At 40.0% G+C, this 19,127-nt stretch overlaps 1 protein-coding gene across 3 annotated transcripts in view; it reads left to right on the forward strand.

The window, feature by feature from the left end:
* rubcn (rubicon autophagy regulator) overlaps window positions 1–19,127 on the forward strand; it is a 91,537-nt gene that overhangs the window by 15,192 nt on the left and 57,218 nt on the right. For 2 of the 3 annotated variants that reach the window (XM_055645446.1, XM_055645448.1), the window contains exons 4-8: window positions 6,340–6,484; window positions 7,591–7,697; window positions 11,010–11,166; window positions 14,417–14,947; window positions 16,564–16,608. In XM_055645446.1, coding sequence (XP_055501421.1) covers window positions 6,340–6,484; window positions 7,591–7,697; window positions 11,010–11,166; window positions 14,417–14,947; window positions 16,564–16,608 — 985 coding nt within the window. The remainder of the gene's footprint in view (window positions 1–6,339; window positions 6,485–7,590; window positions 7,698–11,009; window positions 11,167–14,416; window positions 14,948–16,563; window positions 16,609–19,127) is intronic. The other variant, XM_055645447.1, reaches the window with a different exon arrangement.

Raw genomic sequence — 19,127 nt, forward strand, 5'->3', positions numbered from 1 at the left:
TTCTCTAGTATTGCATGTTCATTGAGTGATTTAAAAAAATAAATCTAAAACATATCCGAGATTGAAGGAAACGTTATAGGTAACTTGTAAAATAAAGCACTTCGTATTTCGCTTGGGTAGTTTACACCCCAGATGTATGAACGTTGACTTCTCCAATTTCAGATAGCTCTTGCTTTCTCTCTCCCCTCCCCCTTCCCAGTTCCCCTACTAGTCCCACTGTCTTTGCCTACTTTCTATCTTTGTCCTGCCCCCTCCTCGACAGCAGTCTGAAGAAGGGTCTTGACCCGAAACGTCACCCATTCTTTCTCTCCATAGATGCTGCCTCACCTGCTGAGTTACTCCAGCATTTTGTGTCTACCTGTAAAATAATGATCTTGATAAAAGGTGAGGGAGACGGTGAGCAGAAAATTATATCCAAACTAGAAGCTAAAGCTGCTGGTAGGTCAAGCAACATCCATGGAGAGAGAAACAGAAGCAACATTTTTGCTCAGTGACCTTGGGTCAGAACTGGAAAAGTAATTACAAAATAAATGTATAAAGGAACTGCAGATGCTGATTTACATCGAAGATAGACTCAAAATGCTGCAGTAATTCAACAGGACAGGCAGCATCTCAGTCCGATGAAGGGTCTTGACCCGAAACGTCACCCATTCCATTTCTCCAGAGATGCTGCCTGATCCGCTGAGTTACTCCAGCATTTTATATCTATCTTTGAGAATATAAAGTAATGGTTACATTGACATGTTGGGGCAGCTCCATTGCAGGCGTTCCCACTCCTCCACCTCTTCCTTTTCTTCCTGTATACAATTTAAAATACCCATTGGTTCTCACATTTCCATTTCTTATGAAGAATCATTGAACTAAAGTGTGTTCCTACCCCCATGAAGAACATGTAACATGTAACAGTACCCCACAGGAACAGACCATTTGCCCATAATATTTGTGCCGGACATAATATTAAACTAATTTCCTTTGTTTAACCTTCCTCCATTTCCTTCATATTCATGTGCCTATCTAAAAGCCTTTTAAACATTATACCTTCTTCCACTGGCTTCCCTGGTAGTTTGCTCCAGGCTCCAACCACTCTATGCTTAATAAAACAAGATGAGACTGGTTTGAACATTAGTATAGCCCGCATCGATCTTGATATCCTCTTGATGCCGACTGAGTTACTCCAGCACTCTATTTCCGTTTGTGTATCAACCATCACCTGCAGTTCCGTGTTTCAACGTATGGTACATACAATGATAATACCTGACTTGATTATAGTGGACAATTGGCAATAAGGGACACCATTGCCCCCTTTTCGTCCATTATATCTGGGGTTTACTGTATATAGACTTCCTTATTAGATTCGTCAAGTAAAGTCAAGGTTTATTTGTCACATACACATACAAAATGTGCAGTGAAATGAAAGTGACAATGCCTGCACATTGTGCAAAAAACTACAGAACAGAATAGAACAGAATCAGTATTTACATATTAGAATAAAACCCCAGCAATTTTAAAAAGACACAGCACAACAATAAATTGGTACAGTAAATTAATCCCTGGTGAGATAAGAGTTTACAGTACTAATGGCCTGTGGGAAGAAACTCCGTCTCATCCTCTCTGTTTTCACAGCGTGACAGCGGAGGCATTTGCCTGACTGTAGCAGCTGGAACAGTCTGTTGCTGGGGTAGTAGGGGTCCTTCATTATGTTGCTGGCTCTGGATCTGCACCTTCTGGTGTATAGTTCTTGCAGGGGGGGGCGAGTGTATTTCCCATAGTGCGTTCCGCTGAACGCACTACTCTCTGCAGAGCCTTCTTGACCAGGGCAGAGCAGTTCCCAAACCAGATTGTGATGTTGCCGGACAGGATGCTTTCTACAGCCCCTGAGTAGAAACACTGGAGGATCCTCAGAGAGACTCTGAATTTCCTCAGCTGCCTAAGGTGGTTAAGGCGCTGCCTTGCCTTACTCACCAGTGCGGCAACGTGTGATGTCCATGTCAGATCCTCTGTGATGTGGACTCCCAGGTATTTAAAGCAGCTCACCCTGTCCACAGTGGCCCCACTCATCTCCAGTGGCGTATACGCCCTCGGATGTTGTGCCCTTCTAAAGTCCACAATCAGCGTCTTAGTTTTTATTACATTCAAGAGGAGGCTGTTGTCCTGACACCAGAGTGCCAGATCAGCCACCTCCTCCCGTTAGGCCCCTTCTCATTGTTATCGGAGATCAGGCCCACCACCACAGTGTCATCAGCAAACTTGATTATGGAGGACGCAACTCTGGGGGGATCCTGTGTTCAGGGTGAGGGTGTTCGATGTATTTCTTCCCATCTTGACTACCTGGGGCCTGGCGGTGAGAAAGTCCAGGACCCAGGCACACAGGGGAGTGTTAAGCCCCAGTTCCAGCAGCTTCTCAGCAAGTCTGGTGGGGACTATCGTATTGAAGGCTGAGATGAAGTCAATGAACAGCAACAGCATACCCCCCCTTCTGGCTGTCAAGGTGAGAGAGAGCCGTGTGCAGAACCTGAGAGACCACATCGCCGGTGGATCTGTTCGGACGGTATGCAAACTGTAGCGGGTCCATGTTGCGAGGGAGGAAGGCGCAGATGTGGTTCTTGATCAGCCTCTCGAAGCATTTCATGACTACCGAGATGAGGGCCACTGGTCGGTAGTCATTCAAACAAGCTGGAGAGGCATTCTTTGGTACAGGTACACGTCTTTTGAAGCAGGCAGAGACCACTGACTTGGCCAGGGAGAGGTTGAATATTGTGGTGAGCACTGGAACTAGCTGAGTAGCCACAAGACATAAGTACTCGCCCAGATATGCCATCTGGGCCTACAGCTTTCCTCGTGTTCACAGATGTCGGAGACCTCCTCGCATCATGCTCGGACAACGAGTACGTGTGCACATCCCCAGCGGAGGACCTCGCTCCAGCCTCCCTAGCCAGCACGCTGGCGGTGTTGTCGTTAGCCGGCGAACTAGGGGTGATGTTGTCCGTCTCGAATCGTAATTTAGCTGTTTTTAGAATAACACGCTGCCTAATTACTACTGAAATTTAATATACCTGCTTCTATTTTCGGAATAAAGAGCACAACTTTGGCAGTGCAGTCGCATGAGGTGCTTGGCATATGTTTGATTTGCGTACTGTTTAATATACACACTGGTTTTATAGCACGTAGCTTGTGTGTAATACTTAGGATATGCTGTTTGAGGTGGGCTTCCAACTATTTCATGACACGACTTCAACATGCAACGTAAACATGCTACACATTCCATATATGCTGTCTTGATGTGTTGAGTTATTTAAAAGTACTGTTGGCAGAACACCATCTGTGAATGAGTATGTGCAGGGAGGAACTGCAAGATGCTGGTTTAAACCGAAGATAGACACAAAATACTGGAGTAACTCAGTGGGACAGGCAGCATCTCTGGAGAGAAGCAATCGGTGATGTTTCGGGTCGAGACCTTTCTTCAGACGAGTCTCGACCTGAAACGTCACCTATTGCTCCTCTCCAGAGATGCCTGTCCCGCTGAGTTACTCCAGCATTTTGTGTTAATAATGAGTATATTATGTTCCAGGTTACTTATTTCCTTCATATATAAAGTTGCTTTTTACGTTGTTTTGCAAGCAGCACTCTCATGATAGCAGGTACCTGTGATAAATTTTGACTACTTAGTCAATGATGACGTGAATTTTTGAAGGTTTGGTGCAAATGCCAGACCATTCATATTTATAGTGGAAATTCATCTGTAACTTAAATTGAGGAGCCAGAGTGCAGAAAATATTCCTATCTGCTGTTAAACTGTAATGTGGAAGATGACAATGCAACATGGTTTTATTGTTGTTGCTGATAATTAGGATACATGTAATCAGTGAGAGCAAATCTATTCTGATCTATGAAATGTTAAGTATCATTTTTTCAATATTTAAGGAACTTTTAAAGAAAAGATGTTAAGATTTTTGTGACCAAAACCAAATAGGAATTGAAACCTGAAATAAAACCTAAGGTTTTACTGCATTGCTTTATTCTTGTAAATTATTTGGGAAGTGAAACTAGTATAGGTTTAATTTAGATGTGATATTTAAGAATACTGTTTAACAGGCACAGTGGTGCAACAAGTAGAGCCACTGTCTCGCAGGTTCAGTGACCTGGTTCAATTCAATTCAAACATCTGGTGCTATTTATACAGAATTTGCATGTTCTTCTTGCGACTGCATTTTTTCTTTGCTTTGCTCCACTTTCCTCCCACATTGCAAGGGTGTGTTGTTGGTAGGTTTATTGACAACTGTAAATTGCCTGTGGGTGATGGCATCTGGGGCAGATGATAAGGATGCGTGAGGATGGGTTACAAGGAAAATTAGTGGAACAATGACATTGTGTTCAGAGTTAGCATTAATACAATGGATTGAACTTAACTAATGGAAATATGGAGCACACTCTAATGCAACATTAACCCCTTTAAAGTTAAAACTGGTACTAGATTTGCATTTAACAAAGGAATCAATGGCAACATAGTGGAACAATAATGGATGTTTTCTGAAGTATTGGGGAAGCATGGACTGATTTCTCTCCTGTGCTATTGATCATTTCTTTTTAAACTAAACTAAATAAAGCAATTAGTACTTGGAAATCAAGGGGAATTCTTTTTGAAAGTGGTTATAAAACCACTGTTTAGGTAGAGGGAAGTTAGAAAATTATTCATCTAACTGGTATATAAGAAAATATTCAATTGATTTAATATTCATCTCCAATCCTTGTTGCTTTTCTTAGTTTTGATCTTTACCATTAGCACTTCATTTGACAATATATAGTGAAGATAATTTAAAAAAAAAAAAATAATATTTTAGGTTTAAGTTCCAGTGATAGGTTGTGGCAAAACTGAAACGCCAAACTCTCTGATGATTTCACCTACGAGCGTTAAAAAACGGACTTACTCAGAAGACCGGAGATAAAATCTGGAACAAGGCAAGATGTGTCAGTGTAGAAATAGTAAAATCTACAAAAAAGGGAAAAAAGGAAAAGGATTTAAGGCCAGTAAGCATGATGGAGAAGATAAATATTGGGTCATGCCGTAACCAGTTGGTTGTCCTGATTACTTGCTCCTCGCGTTTTGTGGGTTCTTGATGAGCTACATTATAAAATGTATTTGAGCTACCTGCAAGCCTACTCCGTGGTCACTTTTTGGTGACACTGACTTCAATGATGAATGCATGGAAAATGTTTTATTACCATGCTGTGGCACGATATCGCTTCCTTTTACTATTTATGAATGTTTTGATTTCAATATTTAGCAGTATCCTTGCTGTTTTGCAAACAGTTCTCCCATATCTAATCTTTTGGTTGTTCTTCAAAATTGCTTGGTTATGCTGCAACAGACCATGCCAGCTCACCATCTGTTCTCACCTTTCATACCTGCAGTTTTCCCTTATTCATTGGAACACAGGAGGCTGAGGGGTGGTCTTATAGAGGTGCATAAAATCATGAGGGGAACAGATCGGGTGAATATGCAATCTTATTTCCCAAGTAGGGGAATCAAGAACTAAATGGCTTGGGTTTAAGGTGAGCCCTTGAAAGATTTAATAGGAAATATATTTCTGAGGGTGTTACAGGGGGGCAAGGTGGGAAGACGTGTAGTCCAGATAGCCATGTGAGTCAGTGGGTTTGTAGTGTATGTCGGTCAGAAGTCTGTTTCCTGCGATGGAGTCCATACTTCTATTTGTTGACGTGAACTTAATTGTCTGATAAATGTCCCGTTTTTTGTTTTTGGCAAACTGAGGCCCTGCGGAATTCAATATTTGGTCAGGTTTAAATCCATAATCTATTTGTGCTTTGCCATACTCCTCTTTCAGTGATTTTCAAAGGTAAGCAAGGTTCCAAGCAAGACTGCACAGTTAATAAATATGTCCAAATTGCTGTGAGAGAATGTTAGACTATCATCAGCGGTGTGTTATTTGTTTTGATAAAGTTTTTATGAAGTTCTGTGGGTTTCCAGTCATATTTTAAGGTGATTTTCATCTATTTAGAAGCCTGCAATGTGATAGTCCATCTTAGCATCACACTTCTGGACCATGTTTATAAAAGTATCACCATTACATTGCATTGCATCTTTACAAATAACTGTCTTGAACATAGGAAATACTAAATTAGTCATTACCAATCTAGATTTGTTATTTAATTGAAGAAATTTGGTTTATGAATTCCTTAATTAAAAGAGAAAGGAAGATGGAGCAATTAGAGATTTAAGTACAGATTTTTCTTTTCTTTTCCAACCTAGCATTAAGATCTTCAATTTAAAGATGCATGATATGCAAGTTGGTTTATAATTTGTCTTTTTTTAACTCCCTTCAGTTGATGGATACTGACCAGTCTGTCTCGAAGAGTAATCTTCAGAAAGCACAATACTGGCTCCACCACAGCCTTCAGTTCCATTGTCTGTCATCGCAGCTAAGACCTTTGCTCAGCAACTACAAGTATTCAAAGAAATTCTACAAAGGTACAACAGAAATGAATGTACTCAAAGCCACGTTGTGTGAGATCGATTTGGTTGAATAAAATGCTGAGCATGTAAAGTTGAACATTGAGAGTTTTTATTCTAAAGGTTTGGAATTCTTCTTTACTGACCCATTAATTCATTAAGTCCAGATAATTTACAATTAGGAAATAGTCATGAATGCTCAGTGGGGGGAGAGTCACAAACAAGTGGACATAACTACAAAATAGGGGGCTTGTAATTTTAAATGGCAGCATGTAGAAAGTTCTTCTCCAAGGTAGTGGATCTCTGAAATTGCCCGTGGACAGGGGAAGTCAGATCATTAGCTGTATTTGAGGTACGGATAAATATTTGAAAGATCGTGGAATTGAGGGTTACTGGGAACTGGCACAGAGGAGGAGTTGAGGCCAGCATTGATCATATTGAATAGTGAAGCAAGCTTGAAGGGCTGAGTGATCTAATCCTGCTCCTACTTTCTTGTTTTCTTGTGTGCTAAGGACCAGGCAAATTTTTGCAGTTGGATTGTGGCAGGCACAAAATGCAGGCTTGGTAAACGGAATGCCTACAAGGGGTGATTTAAAAATATATATAAATTTTGAGTTCATTGGATAAAAAAATCAAGCACCACATGTCTGAAAACATGTGGGGGGGGGGGGGGGGTGTCGAATGGGTGAACATTGAGCACTTAAGTGCAAATTAGGATAATATATTAAATAACAGATCAGGTTCTGCTTAGAGAACCGGGGAATTGACATAAAGATAACATAAAATCTTTGTAAAGATAACTTAATAAAATTTGTTAGGTCTCCACAGTGGATTGTAATTGTAATTTCAACAATGAACTTGGGCCATTAGCAACCATATAATTTATGGTGCAAAAATTGGCCTGGGTTTTAATGAATTGTGGACAATTTAAGAGTTGAAAAATCCCATGAATATCGGCACTACTTTTAAAGGGTTAACTTAAAATAATCGTATTCAAAATTGAGTGCTACAGCAGGAGGATCTGTTGTAATGGAATGCATTGTTTTGTACAGAATATTCTGTTAGTTGATGTAATTACTTTCTAAATATGTAAGTCATCATTGTTGGCTGTTTCTGTCTTGCAGACACTGCCTTTTTGTTGAGTGATCCCCATGTGACTGCAATGTTCCAGTGTCTGGAGGCTGTGGAACAGAATAATCCTAAAATATTAGCTCAGATTGACACGTCTGTGGTAAGTGAAACCTTTTATATATATATTAAAAAAAAAATCAAAAAAAATCAATTAACACTGCATGCTATGACTATGTGGTAGAGGTTTCCAAAGTGTATAATTAGATACTTCTGAGAGAAAATAACTGAGAGCTGTTACATTTTGTGGGCACGAGGTTTCACTGGCAAGTTTTGAACATGGTGTTCATATTTAATTTCACTTGAGAAGGTGGGGGACAGCCATCTTAAACCTCTGAAGGATTGTGAGGCTGTCGTAGCTTTTCAGGTTGGTAGATTCAAAGATATGGAGCTCGGACCTGCAAGGGAGTTCAGATGTGAACATTGCGAGGACGTCAAGTAGGGTGTGTATAGCTAATGACAGGATTGGTTTTTTTTAAGTTTTGTGCTTTATTCTTTGTTGGACATTAGAATTTTGACGCCTAATTGTACCCTTTTTTGAGAGGTTTCGGCATGTTTAGAGAGAACTGTTTTTCTAATGTTACCCTTAAGTGGATACGTGTTTGATCTTTACTTTTGGCTTCCCCGAGTAGCATGGCTTATTTATGTTGCTCAGCAAAGAAATAAGCCGCTGGACAGTTTCTGCAAGTTCACCCAAGCAAGTCAGTGTTGCACATTGCTATCTGAGGTGAATGCAACAAAGTTTGATTCAGCAGATTTTATTCCAGGATGCTTATTGACAGTGCTGCAACTACAAGAATTTGTGCAAGAAAAAAAAGACAGACTAAGGGGCAGTTTGGCAGCTCCTAGTGGTAACTCCCTGTGCTTGGCTTACTTCCTAAATGTGCTTGCCAAAACACTGCTGATGATTTAAAAGCCTTATGATTGTGCCTTCTGCAAGATTATCCTAACTTATTTGTGGAGATACTTGGATTTCTTTAGCATTTTATACCTCATGATAGTAATGGCAAACATGGAATATTGGCCTGCACCCAAGAAATTCCTTCTTCTGAAAGCAAAATTTGTAAAAGAAAATGCTTTAAAATAAGAGTCGTGTTGTCAAGGTGTCACGTGGCAGAGACAACACAGGGGAAGTGCTTGGTTCTGCCAAAAGTCTTGTTTGTGGTTAGACAAATGAATTGTACAAATTTCCACTGCACTGGAGATATATTCAAAACAGCTCATGGAGATACAACACTACAGATGGCCACCATGGTAGATGGCCAAGTTTAAGTGCTTCATTTGATATGTTATTATTGCTACAGTTTTTATTTTTTCTTACTCTTGTATTCAACCATTTAAAAATATAAAGCTTCATTTCCTTCAGAAACGGAAAAATCCTTGGCTATACCTTATCTAGAGCCCTTTAGGGAACTTGCCACATCACATTTCAGGAACGATGTCTTGGAATGGGTGAAAGTGGAGGTTTACAGAAATGAAGAAATTTTGTTATGAGAAGCTAGAAAAGACAGACGAGGTGGTATTTATTGGTGCAAAAAGTGTTAAAATGTAATGGAAGCCATTGGTAGACAGAGGAAAAAAATGTTTCCTTTCACAAATGCAGCTAGCTCTGCTATAATACATGTTTCCGTAATATAAATTATATATAGTGAATTGGAGAGTCAAAGTTCAACTGGGAGCTAGCCCAGCATTAATGACGCTCAGGCTGCCAGTTTTCATCCTGAGAGGGAAGAAATTATCAAGCAAAACAAAACTGTCTTGGAAAAAACAATATTGTTTGTATATAACTTTCCTGGAGTATTTGGACATCATAGTCTCTTCAAACACAGTTGTCATTTTCACTGCTGGATTAAGATTTTCTTTACAAATTAACAAGTAATCACTTCTATTGACTTCTATTACTTGTGCAACCATACTCCATTAAACAATGTTACATACAGTGGTTGGCATTTTTAGTAAGTAAATGCAGTAAGAAAATAAACGTAGTTATTAAAAGCATCTTTATTTTTGCAAATCCTACAAGAAAATAATTTTGTTTTTACAAGTCTGAAACACTCTAGTTCCTAATCTTTTTTTCTCCATTGAATCAATTGTTTAACATTATTTACTATGATGAGGTTTATTAGGAACTTAACTGTCACATTATTGTACAACTGTCTGTAGGTCAGTGGGGCCAGAAGTCAAACAAAAAATCATTGGCAAAAGACTGATGTCTCACTTAGGCAACTTTTTAGGTGAGTGCAGGAGACTCTGCGCTCGCCACATGGTCGCCACATGTTCGCTGGTGGTCTCTGGTGAGTCTCCTTCATGGCCGCGAGGAGTTCCTGCATTCTGGGAACTAGTCATGGCCTCAGTATGGTTGCCGCAAATTTTTCAACATGTTGAAAAATTTTCTGTGACCAAAAATTGGTCGCCATGGAGAAAATCGATAATCCTGTAGTGGTAGGTTCAGTTGTAGTGGGGTCGCCATGTAGTTATGGGTAGTCATAGGTAGTTTTAGTTAATCGCTTTTGCTGACAGGTCATTTTCATTGGGGGAAAAAAAACGTAAGCTGGAGTTTTCAGAACCAAGGACAACCGACCAGTAATGTTAAATGTCCGCTCCCCCGCGTGTCCTGGTCCGTGTGTGTGTGTACAATTTTTTAACGATAATGAGAAATATACATGATGTGGTTTAAATATCTTCTTTAATTAAGCCAGCAGAGGTACAGCAGGTTTGAGTAATCTCCACTTGAGTTGTTAGATTCTCTGACATAATTCTGAGAGAGAGCAGGATTTTTTCAAACATTTAAAAAAAAAATCACAATACTTTGTTATCAAACAGGATGAACTTTCTCTCTCATTAAATTGATAACCCAATTTAATCATTGGTTCCATCTCTCCGGTGTCAAAGGGCCATGTTTTTATTATGGCTTGTTCCAAAATCCTCCTTGTACCTGAAGTTGGTTGTGTGGATTTCAAATCTTACGATGTTATAAATAGCAGAATCCAAGGGATACCAATTATGAATTAATGTGTACCAACAACATGGGCAGCGCAGTGACGTGGTGGTAGAGTTGCTGCCTTACAGCGCCATGGACCAGGGTTCGATCCAGACTATGGATGTGGTCTTTACGGAGTTTGTACGTTCACCCTGTGACTGCATGGGTTTCCTCCAACACTCCAAAGACATGCAAGTTTGTAGGTTCATTGGCTTCTGTAAATTGTGAATTGTCCCCGGTGTGTAGGATAGTGCTAATGTCTGGGGCGATCATTGGTCAGGGGTTTTAGGAGGCTGGGGGCTGACGTTTCCCTCACTGTAAAGTCTAAAGTAAAACAAATTGAGCTCATCAGTTTAGATTTCTTTCAATTAAGGAAAGATAAAGATGAGCCATAAGTTGCATTATGTTTCTCATAATGTTTTTTTTAAATTTTAGTTTGCAAGGAAATTTGGTTCCCATTTACCAATGGTGAAAAGCCAAAGTTTGACTGCACTGCCTGGTATCAAGGGCACCTCCTTTGCAGAAGGATGTCAACGCAGACATGCAGACTCGTATACTACTCTCTTAGGTCATTCTACTTTCAACATTTCAGGCAAGTGAAAAATAATTAAAACTATATACAGTGCCCTCCATAATGTTTGGGACGAAGACCCATCATTTATTTACCTCTGTATTCCACGATTTGCAATTTGTAATAGAAAAAAAATCACTTGTGGTTAAAGTGCACATTGTCAGATTTTAATAAAGGCCATTTTTATACATTTTGGTTTCACCATGAAGAAATTACAGCTGTATTTATACGTAGTCCGCCCCATTTCAGGGCACCATAATCTTTGTGGGACAGCAATGTCATGTAAATGAAAGTAGTCATGTTTAGTATTTTGTTGCATATCCTTTGCAATAAATGCTTGAAGTTTGCGATTCATGGACATCACCAGTTGCTGAGTGTCTTCTCTGGTGATGCTTTGCCAGGCCTGTATTACAGCCATTGTTAGCTTTTGCTCGTTTTGGAGGCCAGTACCCTTCAATTTTCTCTTCAGCATATAAAAGGCATCCTCAATTGGGTTCAGAGCGGGTGATTGACTTGGACACTCTAGAAATTACCATTTTTTTTAGGTTTGAAAAACTCCTTTGTTGTTTTAGCAATATGTTTGGGATCATTGTCTTGCTGTCGAATGAACTGCCGGCCAATGAATTTTGAGGCATTTGTTTGAACTTGAGCAGATAGGATGTGTCTATACACTTCAGAATTCATTATGCTACTGATAAGGCTGAATTATGTTAAAAATATAAGAAAATATTAAATGGATTCCTGGGCCAGCTTACAACTTATATTTAGTCTCAAATCAGGCTTTTCTCAAGTAGATTAATACAGCAGAGCAAGTCTAGGCTTGCCTCAGGTTGCTGTGTATTGAGATAATGAATGACTATAACATTTGTCTACCATTTTACGAGAGAGGAAGCCAAGATTAATCCCAGTAAGGGGTAATGACAAATGTCCGATGCCTTTAAAATGTAAAATACATTGCACCAAATGTCCAATGCCTTTGAGGTATGCAGTGACGAGAGAGGAAACCCAGATTGATCCCAGTAAGGGGTATTGACAAATGGCCGATACCTTTAATATGTAAGATATCTTGTACCAAATGTCAAGGGGTATTGACAAATGGCCGATACCTTTAATATGTAAGATATCTTGTACCAAATGTCCGAAGCCTTTGAAAAGTAAAGTCCTTGTACCATATGACAAGATGCCTTTGATGTGACGCATCCTGCAGTAACCTTTATTCTCTGTACCTCTGACCATGACTAATGTTTGTGGAATGTGCTAAGGTGACAAAAAAACACTATATAATACCATGTAATTCTGTTGTTCAGAGAAGTGGACTGAGGACAGCCAAGTGTCTGTATTGCTCACTTGACTGGGGTTTTCCTTGCCACTTCCATCGGCCGAGAATAAGTAAAGTTTTGAACTGGTCTACTAACCGTATTGCGAGTTGTCTGTTTATTAAGAAGATAATCTATTAGATTGTTATAAAAGTAACTTTTTCATTTGCGTAGTTGGCAGGACCATCAGCAGTTGTATCATCAATGAAGATAAGTGAGCCAGTACCTTCAGCAACCAAACATGCCCAGGCCATACCACCTTACCTGCGAAACACAGTGGGGTGTTATGCTTTGGTTCTTGGGCAGTTCCTTCTTTTCTCTATACTTTGCTCTTGCCATCACTCTGATATAAGTTAATCTTCGTTTCATCTGTCCACAAGACCTTTTTCCAGAACTGTGGTTGCTCGTTTAAGTACTTCTTGGCAAACTGTAACTTGGCCATCCTATTTTTGCGGCTAACCAGTGTTTTGCATCTTGCCGTGTAGCCTCTGTATTTCTGATCATGAAGTCTTCTGCAGACAGTGGTCATTGGCAAATCCACACCTGACTCCTACAGAGTCTTTCTGATCTGTTGGACAGGTGTTTGGGGATTTTTCCTTATTTTAGAGAAAGTTCTACTGTCATCAGCTGTGGAGGTCTTCCTTGGCCTGCTAGTCCCTTTGCGATTAATAAGCTCACCAGTGCTCTCTTTCTTCTTAATGATGTTCCAGACAGTTGATTTTGGTAAGCCTAAGGTTTGGCTGATGTCTCTAACAGTTTTATTCTTGCTTCTCGGTCTCATAATGACTTCATTGAATTTCATTGGCACAACTTTGGTCCTCATGTTGATAAACAGCAATAGAAGTTTCCAAAGGTTATGGAAAGGCTGGAGGAAAGACTTGGTGCTGAGAGCTCTCTTATACCTGCATTAAGGAGGCAACTAAACACACCTGAGAAATTACAAACATCTGTGAAGCTGTATGTCCCAAACATTATGGTGCCCCAAAATGGAGGGACTATGTATAAACACAGAAGTAATTTCTACATGATGAAACCAAAATATTAAAATGGCCTTTAATAAAATCTGACAATGTGCACTTTAACCACATGTGATATTTTCTATTACAAATCTCAAATTGTGTAGTACAGAGGCAAATAAATAAATGATGGGTCTTTGGCGGGAATCAAGCTCTATCTTATTTCTACATTTAACAATTGTTGCAATATATTCATTAAGTATTCATAAGCAGAAACAAAAATTTGAAACAATAGTCCTCGAAGCTGTTAACAAATAAATCATGCAAAACTCTCTCTATATTTGTGGAGATTGGCAAACGTGTGTATGCAAAATTAATTACCATACAGAAGAGAATGTACCCTGTTATTTCCCATGGTGCTTTTAAATTATATACCATATTTCCCGGCAATGAAGACGCACCCCCAATTCAAGTTGCTAAATTTAGAGAAAACGATGGAGGGACAGGATCAAGTGTTTGGTTTAGTCCAGGGGTCAGCAACAACGCCTGCGTGCCCCCGGGACTGGCTTCAGTTCCCAGATCCCTCTCATCCCCGGGACTGGCTGTAGCGCCCGGGTCGCCTGCGAGGCCGAGACCGGCTGTAGCGCCCAGGTCAGAGAGAGAGAGAGAGAGATCTCTTTTACATTTCTTTTGTTCATAATGCATGTACACCCCTACTCCACTCAGCTGGAGTGGAGAAACCAAATAAATTTTAAATTACAGTTTAACAAATGCAATTTTTTTACATGCCATTATAAAATGCCACCATGACAATGCGCTCCTACGATAACAAAAAGGAACATCAAGCACATAATAGCTTTATCAACAGTCATTTAATGCTCGATTTACTTTATGATTGATCTCTGTTTGCTCTAGACAAAGCAATACACGAATTGGGCAATTATTTGATTTGCTGAAAATATAAGTGATCCTTGTCTTTTTCTTCCCTCATCGGCATAGGTGCTACATCGCAAAGTTTCATTAATATGAATAACACCCAGCAAGACATCAGAAAGAAGGTTAATTTGCCTTGCTTTGCAGATTCCACAGACCAAATGATGCAAGATGAAGGCTCTGGCACCCACCAGTTCAATATCATTCCGTCAGCAGAACCATTTTCCCCAGTCAGTGAGACAACAGTTAGTACCCCAGTTAGCCATGGTGAGGATTCATGGGGTGAAGCACAAGATGAAGGATCATGTGAAATGGACGATGGACCAGAATATTTGGCTATTGGAAACCTGGGACACAGGGATCAAAGTTCAAGTCAGTGCAACAATAGCTCATCTTCCTATTCTGGAAGTTCACAGCAATTTGCTCCTACCATAGGGCAAGTTCCTAAAGTTAACATTATCTGCAGTGCATCTCTACTGAGCATTCCAAGAAGTTCCAGCTTCTCTGAAATCAAGACTCTGGAACGAAAGGGAGGCTTCAAGAAAAGCCACATCAGATCCCGTTCTGATACTGGTATATCATCAACAAATCCACCAGGTACAGTGAGATTTATTTCAAGGATTTGCATGCATCAAGATTTACTTGCTGCAAGGTACATTAATAAGTGGAATCATTTGTGTTTCTGCTTCCTAATAGAAGATTGCTAAATATAAATTGGCAGCTGTGTTGACGTAATAATTGCATGTTTGATTTTGCGTTCCAAGCAAGCCCAGTGGACTCTTTCAACTGCAACAAACAGCCTAATCAGTATTCCACCCTTTAATGTTTATCCATTGATTTTTATTGGAAATCACATTTAATAGCAGATTAAAGAGAGCGGTAAAGTTGTCATGACATTCCAAGGTTGGTTAAATAGTCAATGTTCTAAGAATGGCAAAGGAATGTACTGATGAGAGATTTGAAGCCCAAGGATAGGAACAGTGAGTAGGTCTCATGGTGAAATCAAATTGAAGAATTAATTATGTGACAGTTTTGTTTTTGGGCCCACCATGGACTTTAGAATTTACAGATACATCGCGGAAACAGGCTCTTCGGCCCTTCAAGTTTGCGCCAACCACGATCCCCACACACTAGCTCTGCACACTAGGGACAATTTACAATTTACAGAAACGAATTAAGCTAAAAAAAACCCTTGTCCTTGGGATGTAGGAGGAAACCGGTGCAGCCGGAGAAAAATTAAGCAGTAATGGGGAGAACATACAAACTCAGCACAGATAGCACCCATAGTCAGGATCGAACCCATGTTTCTGGCACTGTTAGGCAGCAACTTTACCACCATGCCACCCTCGTCATAAAAGACTGTTGACTTTATCTATACTTTTGTGCATGTTTAATTCATCCTGGCTCAAGTACAAAATGAAATTGAAGAATTGTTATTCAAGACATTTTCAAAAAATGATTTAATGGCTGATTTCAGCATTGTTTGATTGAAATCTGAATGGGTTTCTTAATTGGTGTCATCTCATTGTATATGGTTCAAGTAAGTAACAAATGTCAATCTCAGTGAAAAGGGTTGAGATTTGATAGAAATAACATCAAAAATGTTTGCTTGCATAGGTTACTTTGATGTGTATTGCCTTTATGAAACATTGCTCATGTTAAATGTAAAATAAATGAGTGACTCAGATTGTTACATTAATCATCCATGGTGATCACTTTTTCGGTTTAAATCTAAGTTGACATTTATGTTTAACATACCTGAACTATCCATTTTGGAAGGCAAGAACAAAGTCAGTAAGACAAGATTGCCGTCTCAAATAAAATGGCTGGCTTCCATACAATTTTTTTTGAACTGAAAATCAAAAATTGCAGGTGCTGGAAATCTTTAAAAAAAACCCTGCAAATACTCGTCGAGTAGATTTATGTGGTGAGAGAAACAGTTAATTCTTAACAGAATGAATGTAAGGGTAATTTTCTTGACATTTTAACTAATTATCTTTTCAGCATGCTTCCTGATAAGTGTTATTGTATTATCTTGATTTAAGAAATTATGCCAACTGAGTGCATAGAAGATCCACAAGGAAAACACCATTGTAAAAAAGTTTATTTTTGTGGGAGGGGCTGGGTAAATGCAAGAATTTTCTTACTAACTCTAACTCTTTTGTCTTATAACCTTTCATTTCCCCCTGTTGTTACTCTTCGGCTTTCTCAAGGAGACCTCCGGAAAATCACAATTATAGTAGAGGACCCAGTGGAAGGTTTGCTCTCATAAATTTAATTTTCAGTATAATGAAGCGGCATGCTGTCTTCAATTCTGTTACTTATACCAGCAGTATCAGCATTATCACATGTCAAATGCAGAAATGGAACTAGGTATTGGCCTACACTTAAGATTGCTTCTGATAAATAAACTTTCACCTTCAGCTACCCATATTTAAATTCATATTTTATAATTATACAAGATTTACCATTGAATTAAAAAAAAATGGTTGTTTTATTAGTGTAGTTTATCAATTCAAATACAAATTCAAATACCTTAAATATTCTGTTCCTACAATTTTCTGGATCTTATTGAATGAAAGTGTCATATTTTAGCATTGATCATCCATGCCCAGAATTACAAAATTTAGAATTGCACAGGTTCAGGTTTCTCTTCATTTCTGAATCTAATGCAGTAATTGTTAAGAAGTTTAACAAAAAACAGCTATGGCACAGCAAGAGGCTGTAAAGCCCATCAAAGCCATAACGTCTCTTTGAAAGAGCAATAGAGCATGTTCTACTGCTTCTACCTCTCTCCTCATTGCCCTGCAAATTCTGTTTGATATTTACCAAGCTTCCTTCTGAACACTAATGGGCCTGTCCCACTTAAGCGATTTTTTTAGGTGACTGCTGGCATAGTCGTAGCGGGTCGCCGAAAAACCAGTAATTGGACGCCCCCCCCCCCGCCAACGACAATGTCTGCGACAACCTACCACCCACGGCAAGCTACCAACAACTGGCGACCCAATCGTCGCGACTTAGGACGTCCATCTACGACCACACCTACGACCACACAGGCGACAACCAATAACAACCGAAGTCAACCTACCTCCAACTGCGACAAGCTACAACCCTGTCGGCAACAACTGAAGACTTCTCTTGACGCTGGTACTTGTCGCCAGTTGACGTACGTAGTCGCCAATGGAATTCACCAAAGTCAGCACCGGCAACAACCAATGTCACCTGGCGACAGGTACCGGCGTCGCGAAGTCTTAATTTCTTGCCTAAAATCGCCTAAGTGGTACAGGCCCTTGAGGCTGAACAGCCTATAATTTCCTGGTTTGTCCCTATTGCCAATGTTAAACTGAGGAACAATGATGGCTATTCTCTAATCCTCTGGGACAAAGATGATATAGATATCTGTCAAGGCCCAAATAATTTATTCTCTTGCTTTTTAATAACCGGACATGGATTCCATCTGGTCCAGGGACTAAAGGGCGATTTTTTTTTCAGCGACACCGAAAAATAGTTTGTAGCCACATGGTCACGGGGTGACGCCTGTATTGTCTGGAGCGGTCTTGTTGTCGCCGCTGGATTTTGAAATGCTCAAAACCTTTCGCCGACAGTGGGCTTGACGTTGCCTGTCTTCTCCTGTCGTAGGTGCTGTCGTAGGATGACGCCAGGTGACGTTGGCTGTCACCTGGTCATGACCTCAGTGAATTCCATTGGAGATGACCTGCGTCATCCGACGTCAACCGGCGACAGTTCTGGCGTCAAGAGAAGTCTTCATTTGCCGCCGACAGGGTAGTAGCTTGTCGCTGGTGGAGGGAGGTTGACTTAGGGTGTTGTAGCTTGTCACCTGTGTGGTCGAAGGTGGATATCCCAAGTCGCGAGGAATTGTGTCACTGGTTGACTTGGCTTGACGTCAACTAGGTGGTAGCTTGTCGTGGACATTGTCGTGGGGTGGGTGCAACGCCTCGACAGTGACTGTCGCCACAGTTGCCTAAAAAATCGCTTTAGTGGGATAGGCCCTTAAGTCATGGATTCATATTATCATGGAAATAGTCACTTCTGCCCAGCTTGTTCATGCAAATCAAGTTGCATTCAATTGGTTCAATTTGCCTGCAGTTGGCCCACATCCCTCAAAACCTTTTATCTGGGTACCTGTCTAAATTTATTTTAAGCCCTGTAATGGTGCCCACCTCTACCACTTCTTCTGGCCGTTTGTTCCATGTACACGCCATCCTATGCATTGAAAAAGTTTCCACTTGGGTCTCCTTTGAATTTTCTTCCTCTTGCCTCAAATCTAGCTTTGGACTCTTTTACCCTGGAAAAAACACCATATCATTCACGTTATCCATGCCCCTCATGATTTACAGACCCATTAGTTTCCTATGCTCCAGGAAATCAAGTCTTATTAGCTTCTGAGTCTGAAGAAGGGTCTCAACCCGAAACGTCGCCCATTCCTTCTCTCCGGAGATGCTGCCTATCCCGCTGAGTTACTCCAGCTTTTGTACAATTCTCTCTAGAACTCTACCGTTTAGTTTGTTATATTTATTGCAAGTGTTACAAAATTAATGATGTAACTTGCGATTTTGTGCAACCACTTCTATATGAAAATGCCACTGATTTATTTTTGCTGCTTTTTTTCTTGGAGGTGCCAGCTTACTGTAAGGGTGTAGCAGTAACTGTTTTCATAAATTAACATCTCCAAAGTAAAACTTTGTTTTATTGTCTTTGGTAATTGCATAGAGTACTGATCTTACGCTGTTGTTTAAAAAAAACCCCAAAACTGACT

This window comes from Leucoraja erinacea, chromosome 14 (genome assembly GCF_028641065.1).
Source record: "Leucoraja erinacea ecotype New England chromosome 14, Leri_hhj_1, whole genome shotgun sequence".
In the NCBI taxonomy this organism is placed as follows: domain Eukaryota; kingdom Metazoa; phylum Chordata; class Chondrichthyes; order Rajiformes; family Rajidae; genus Leucoraja; species Leucoraja erinaceus.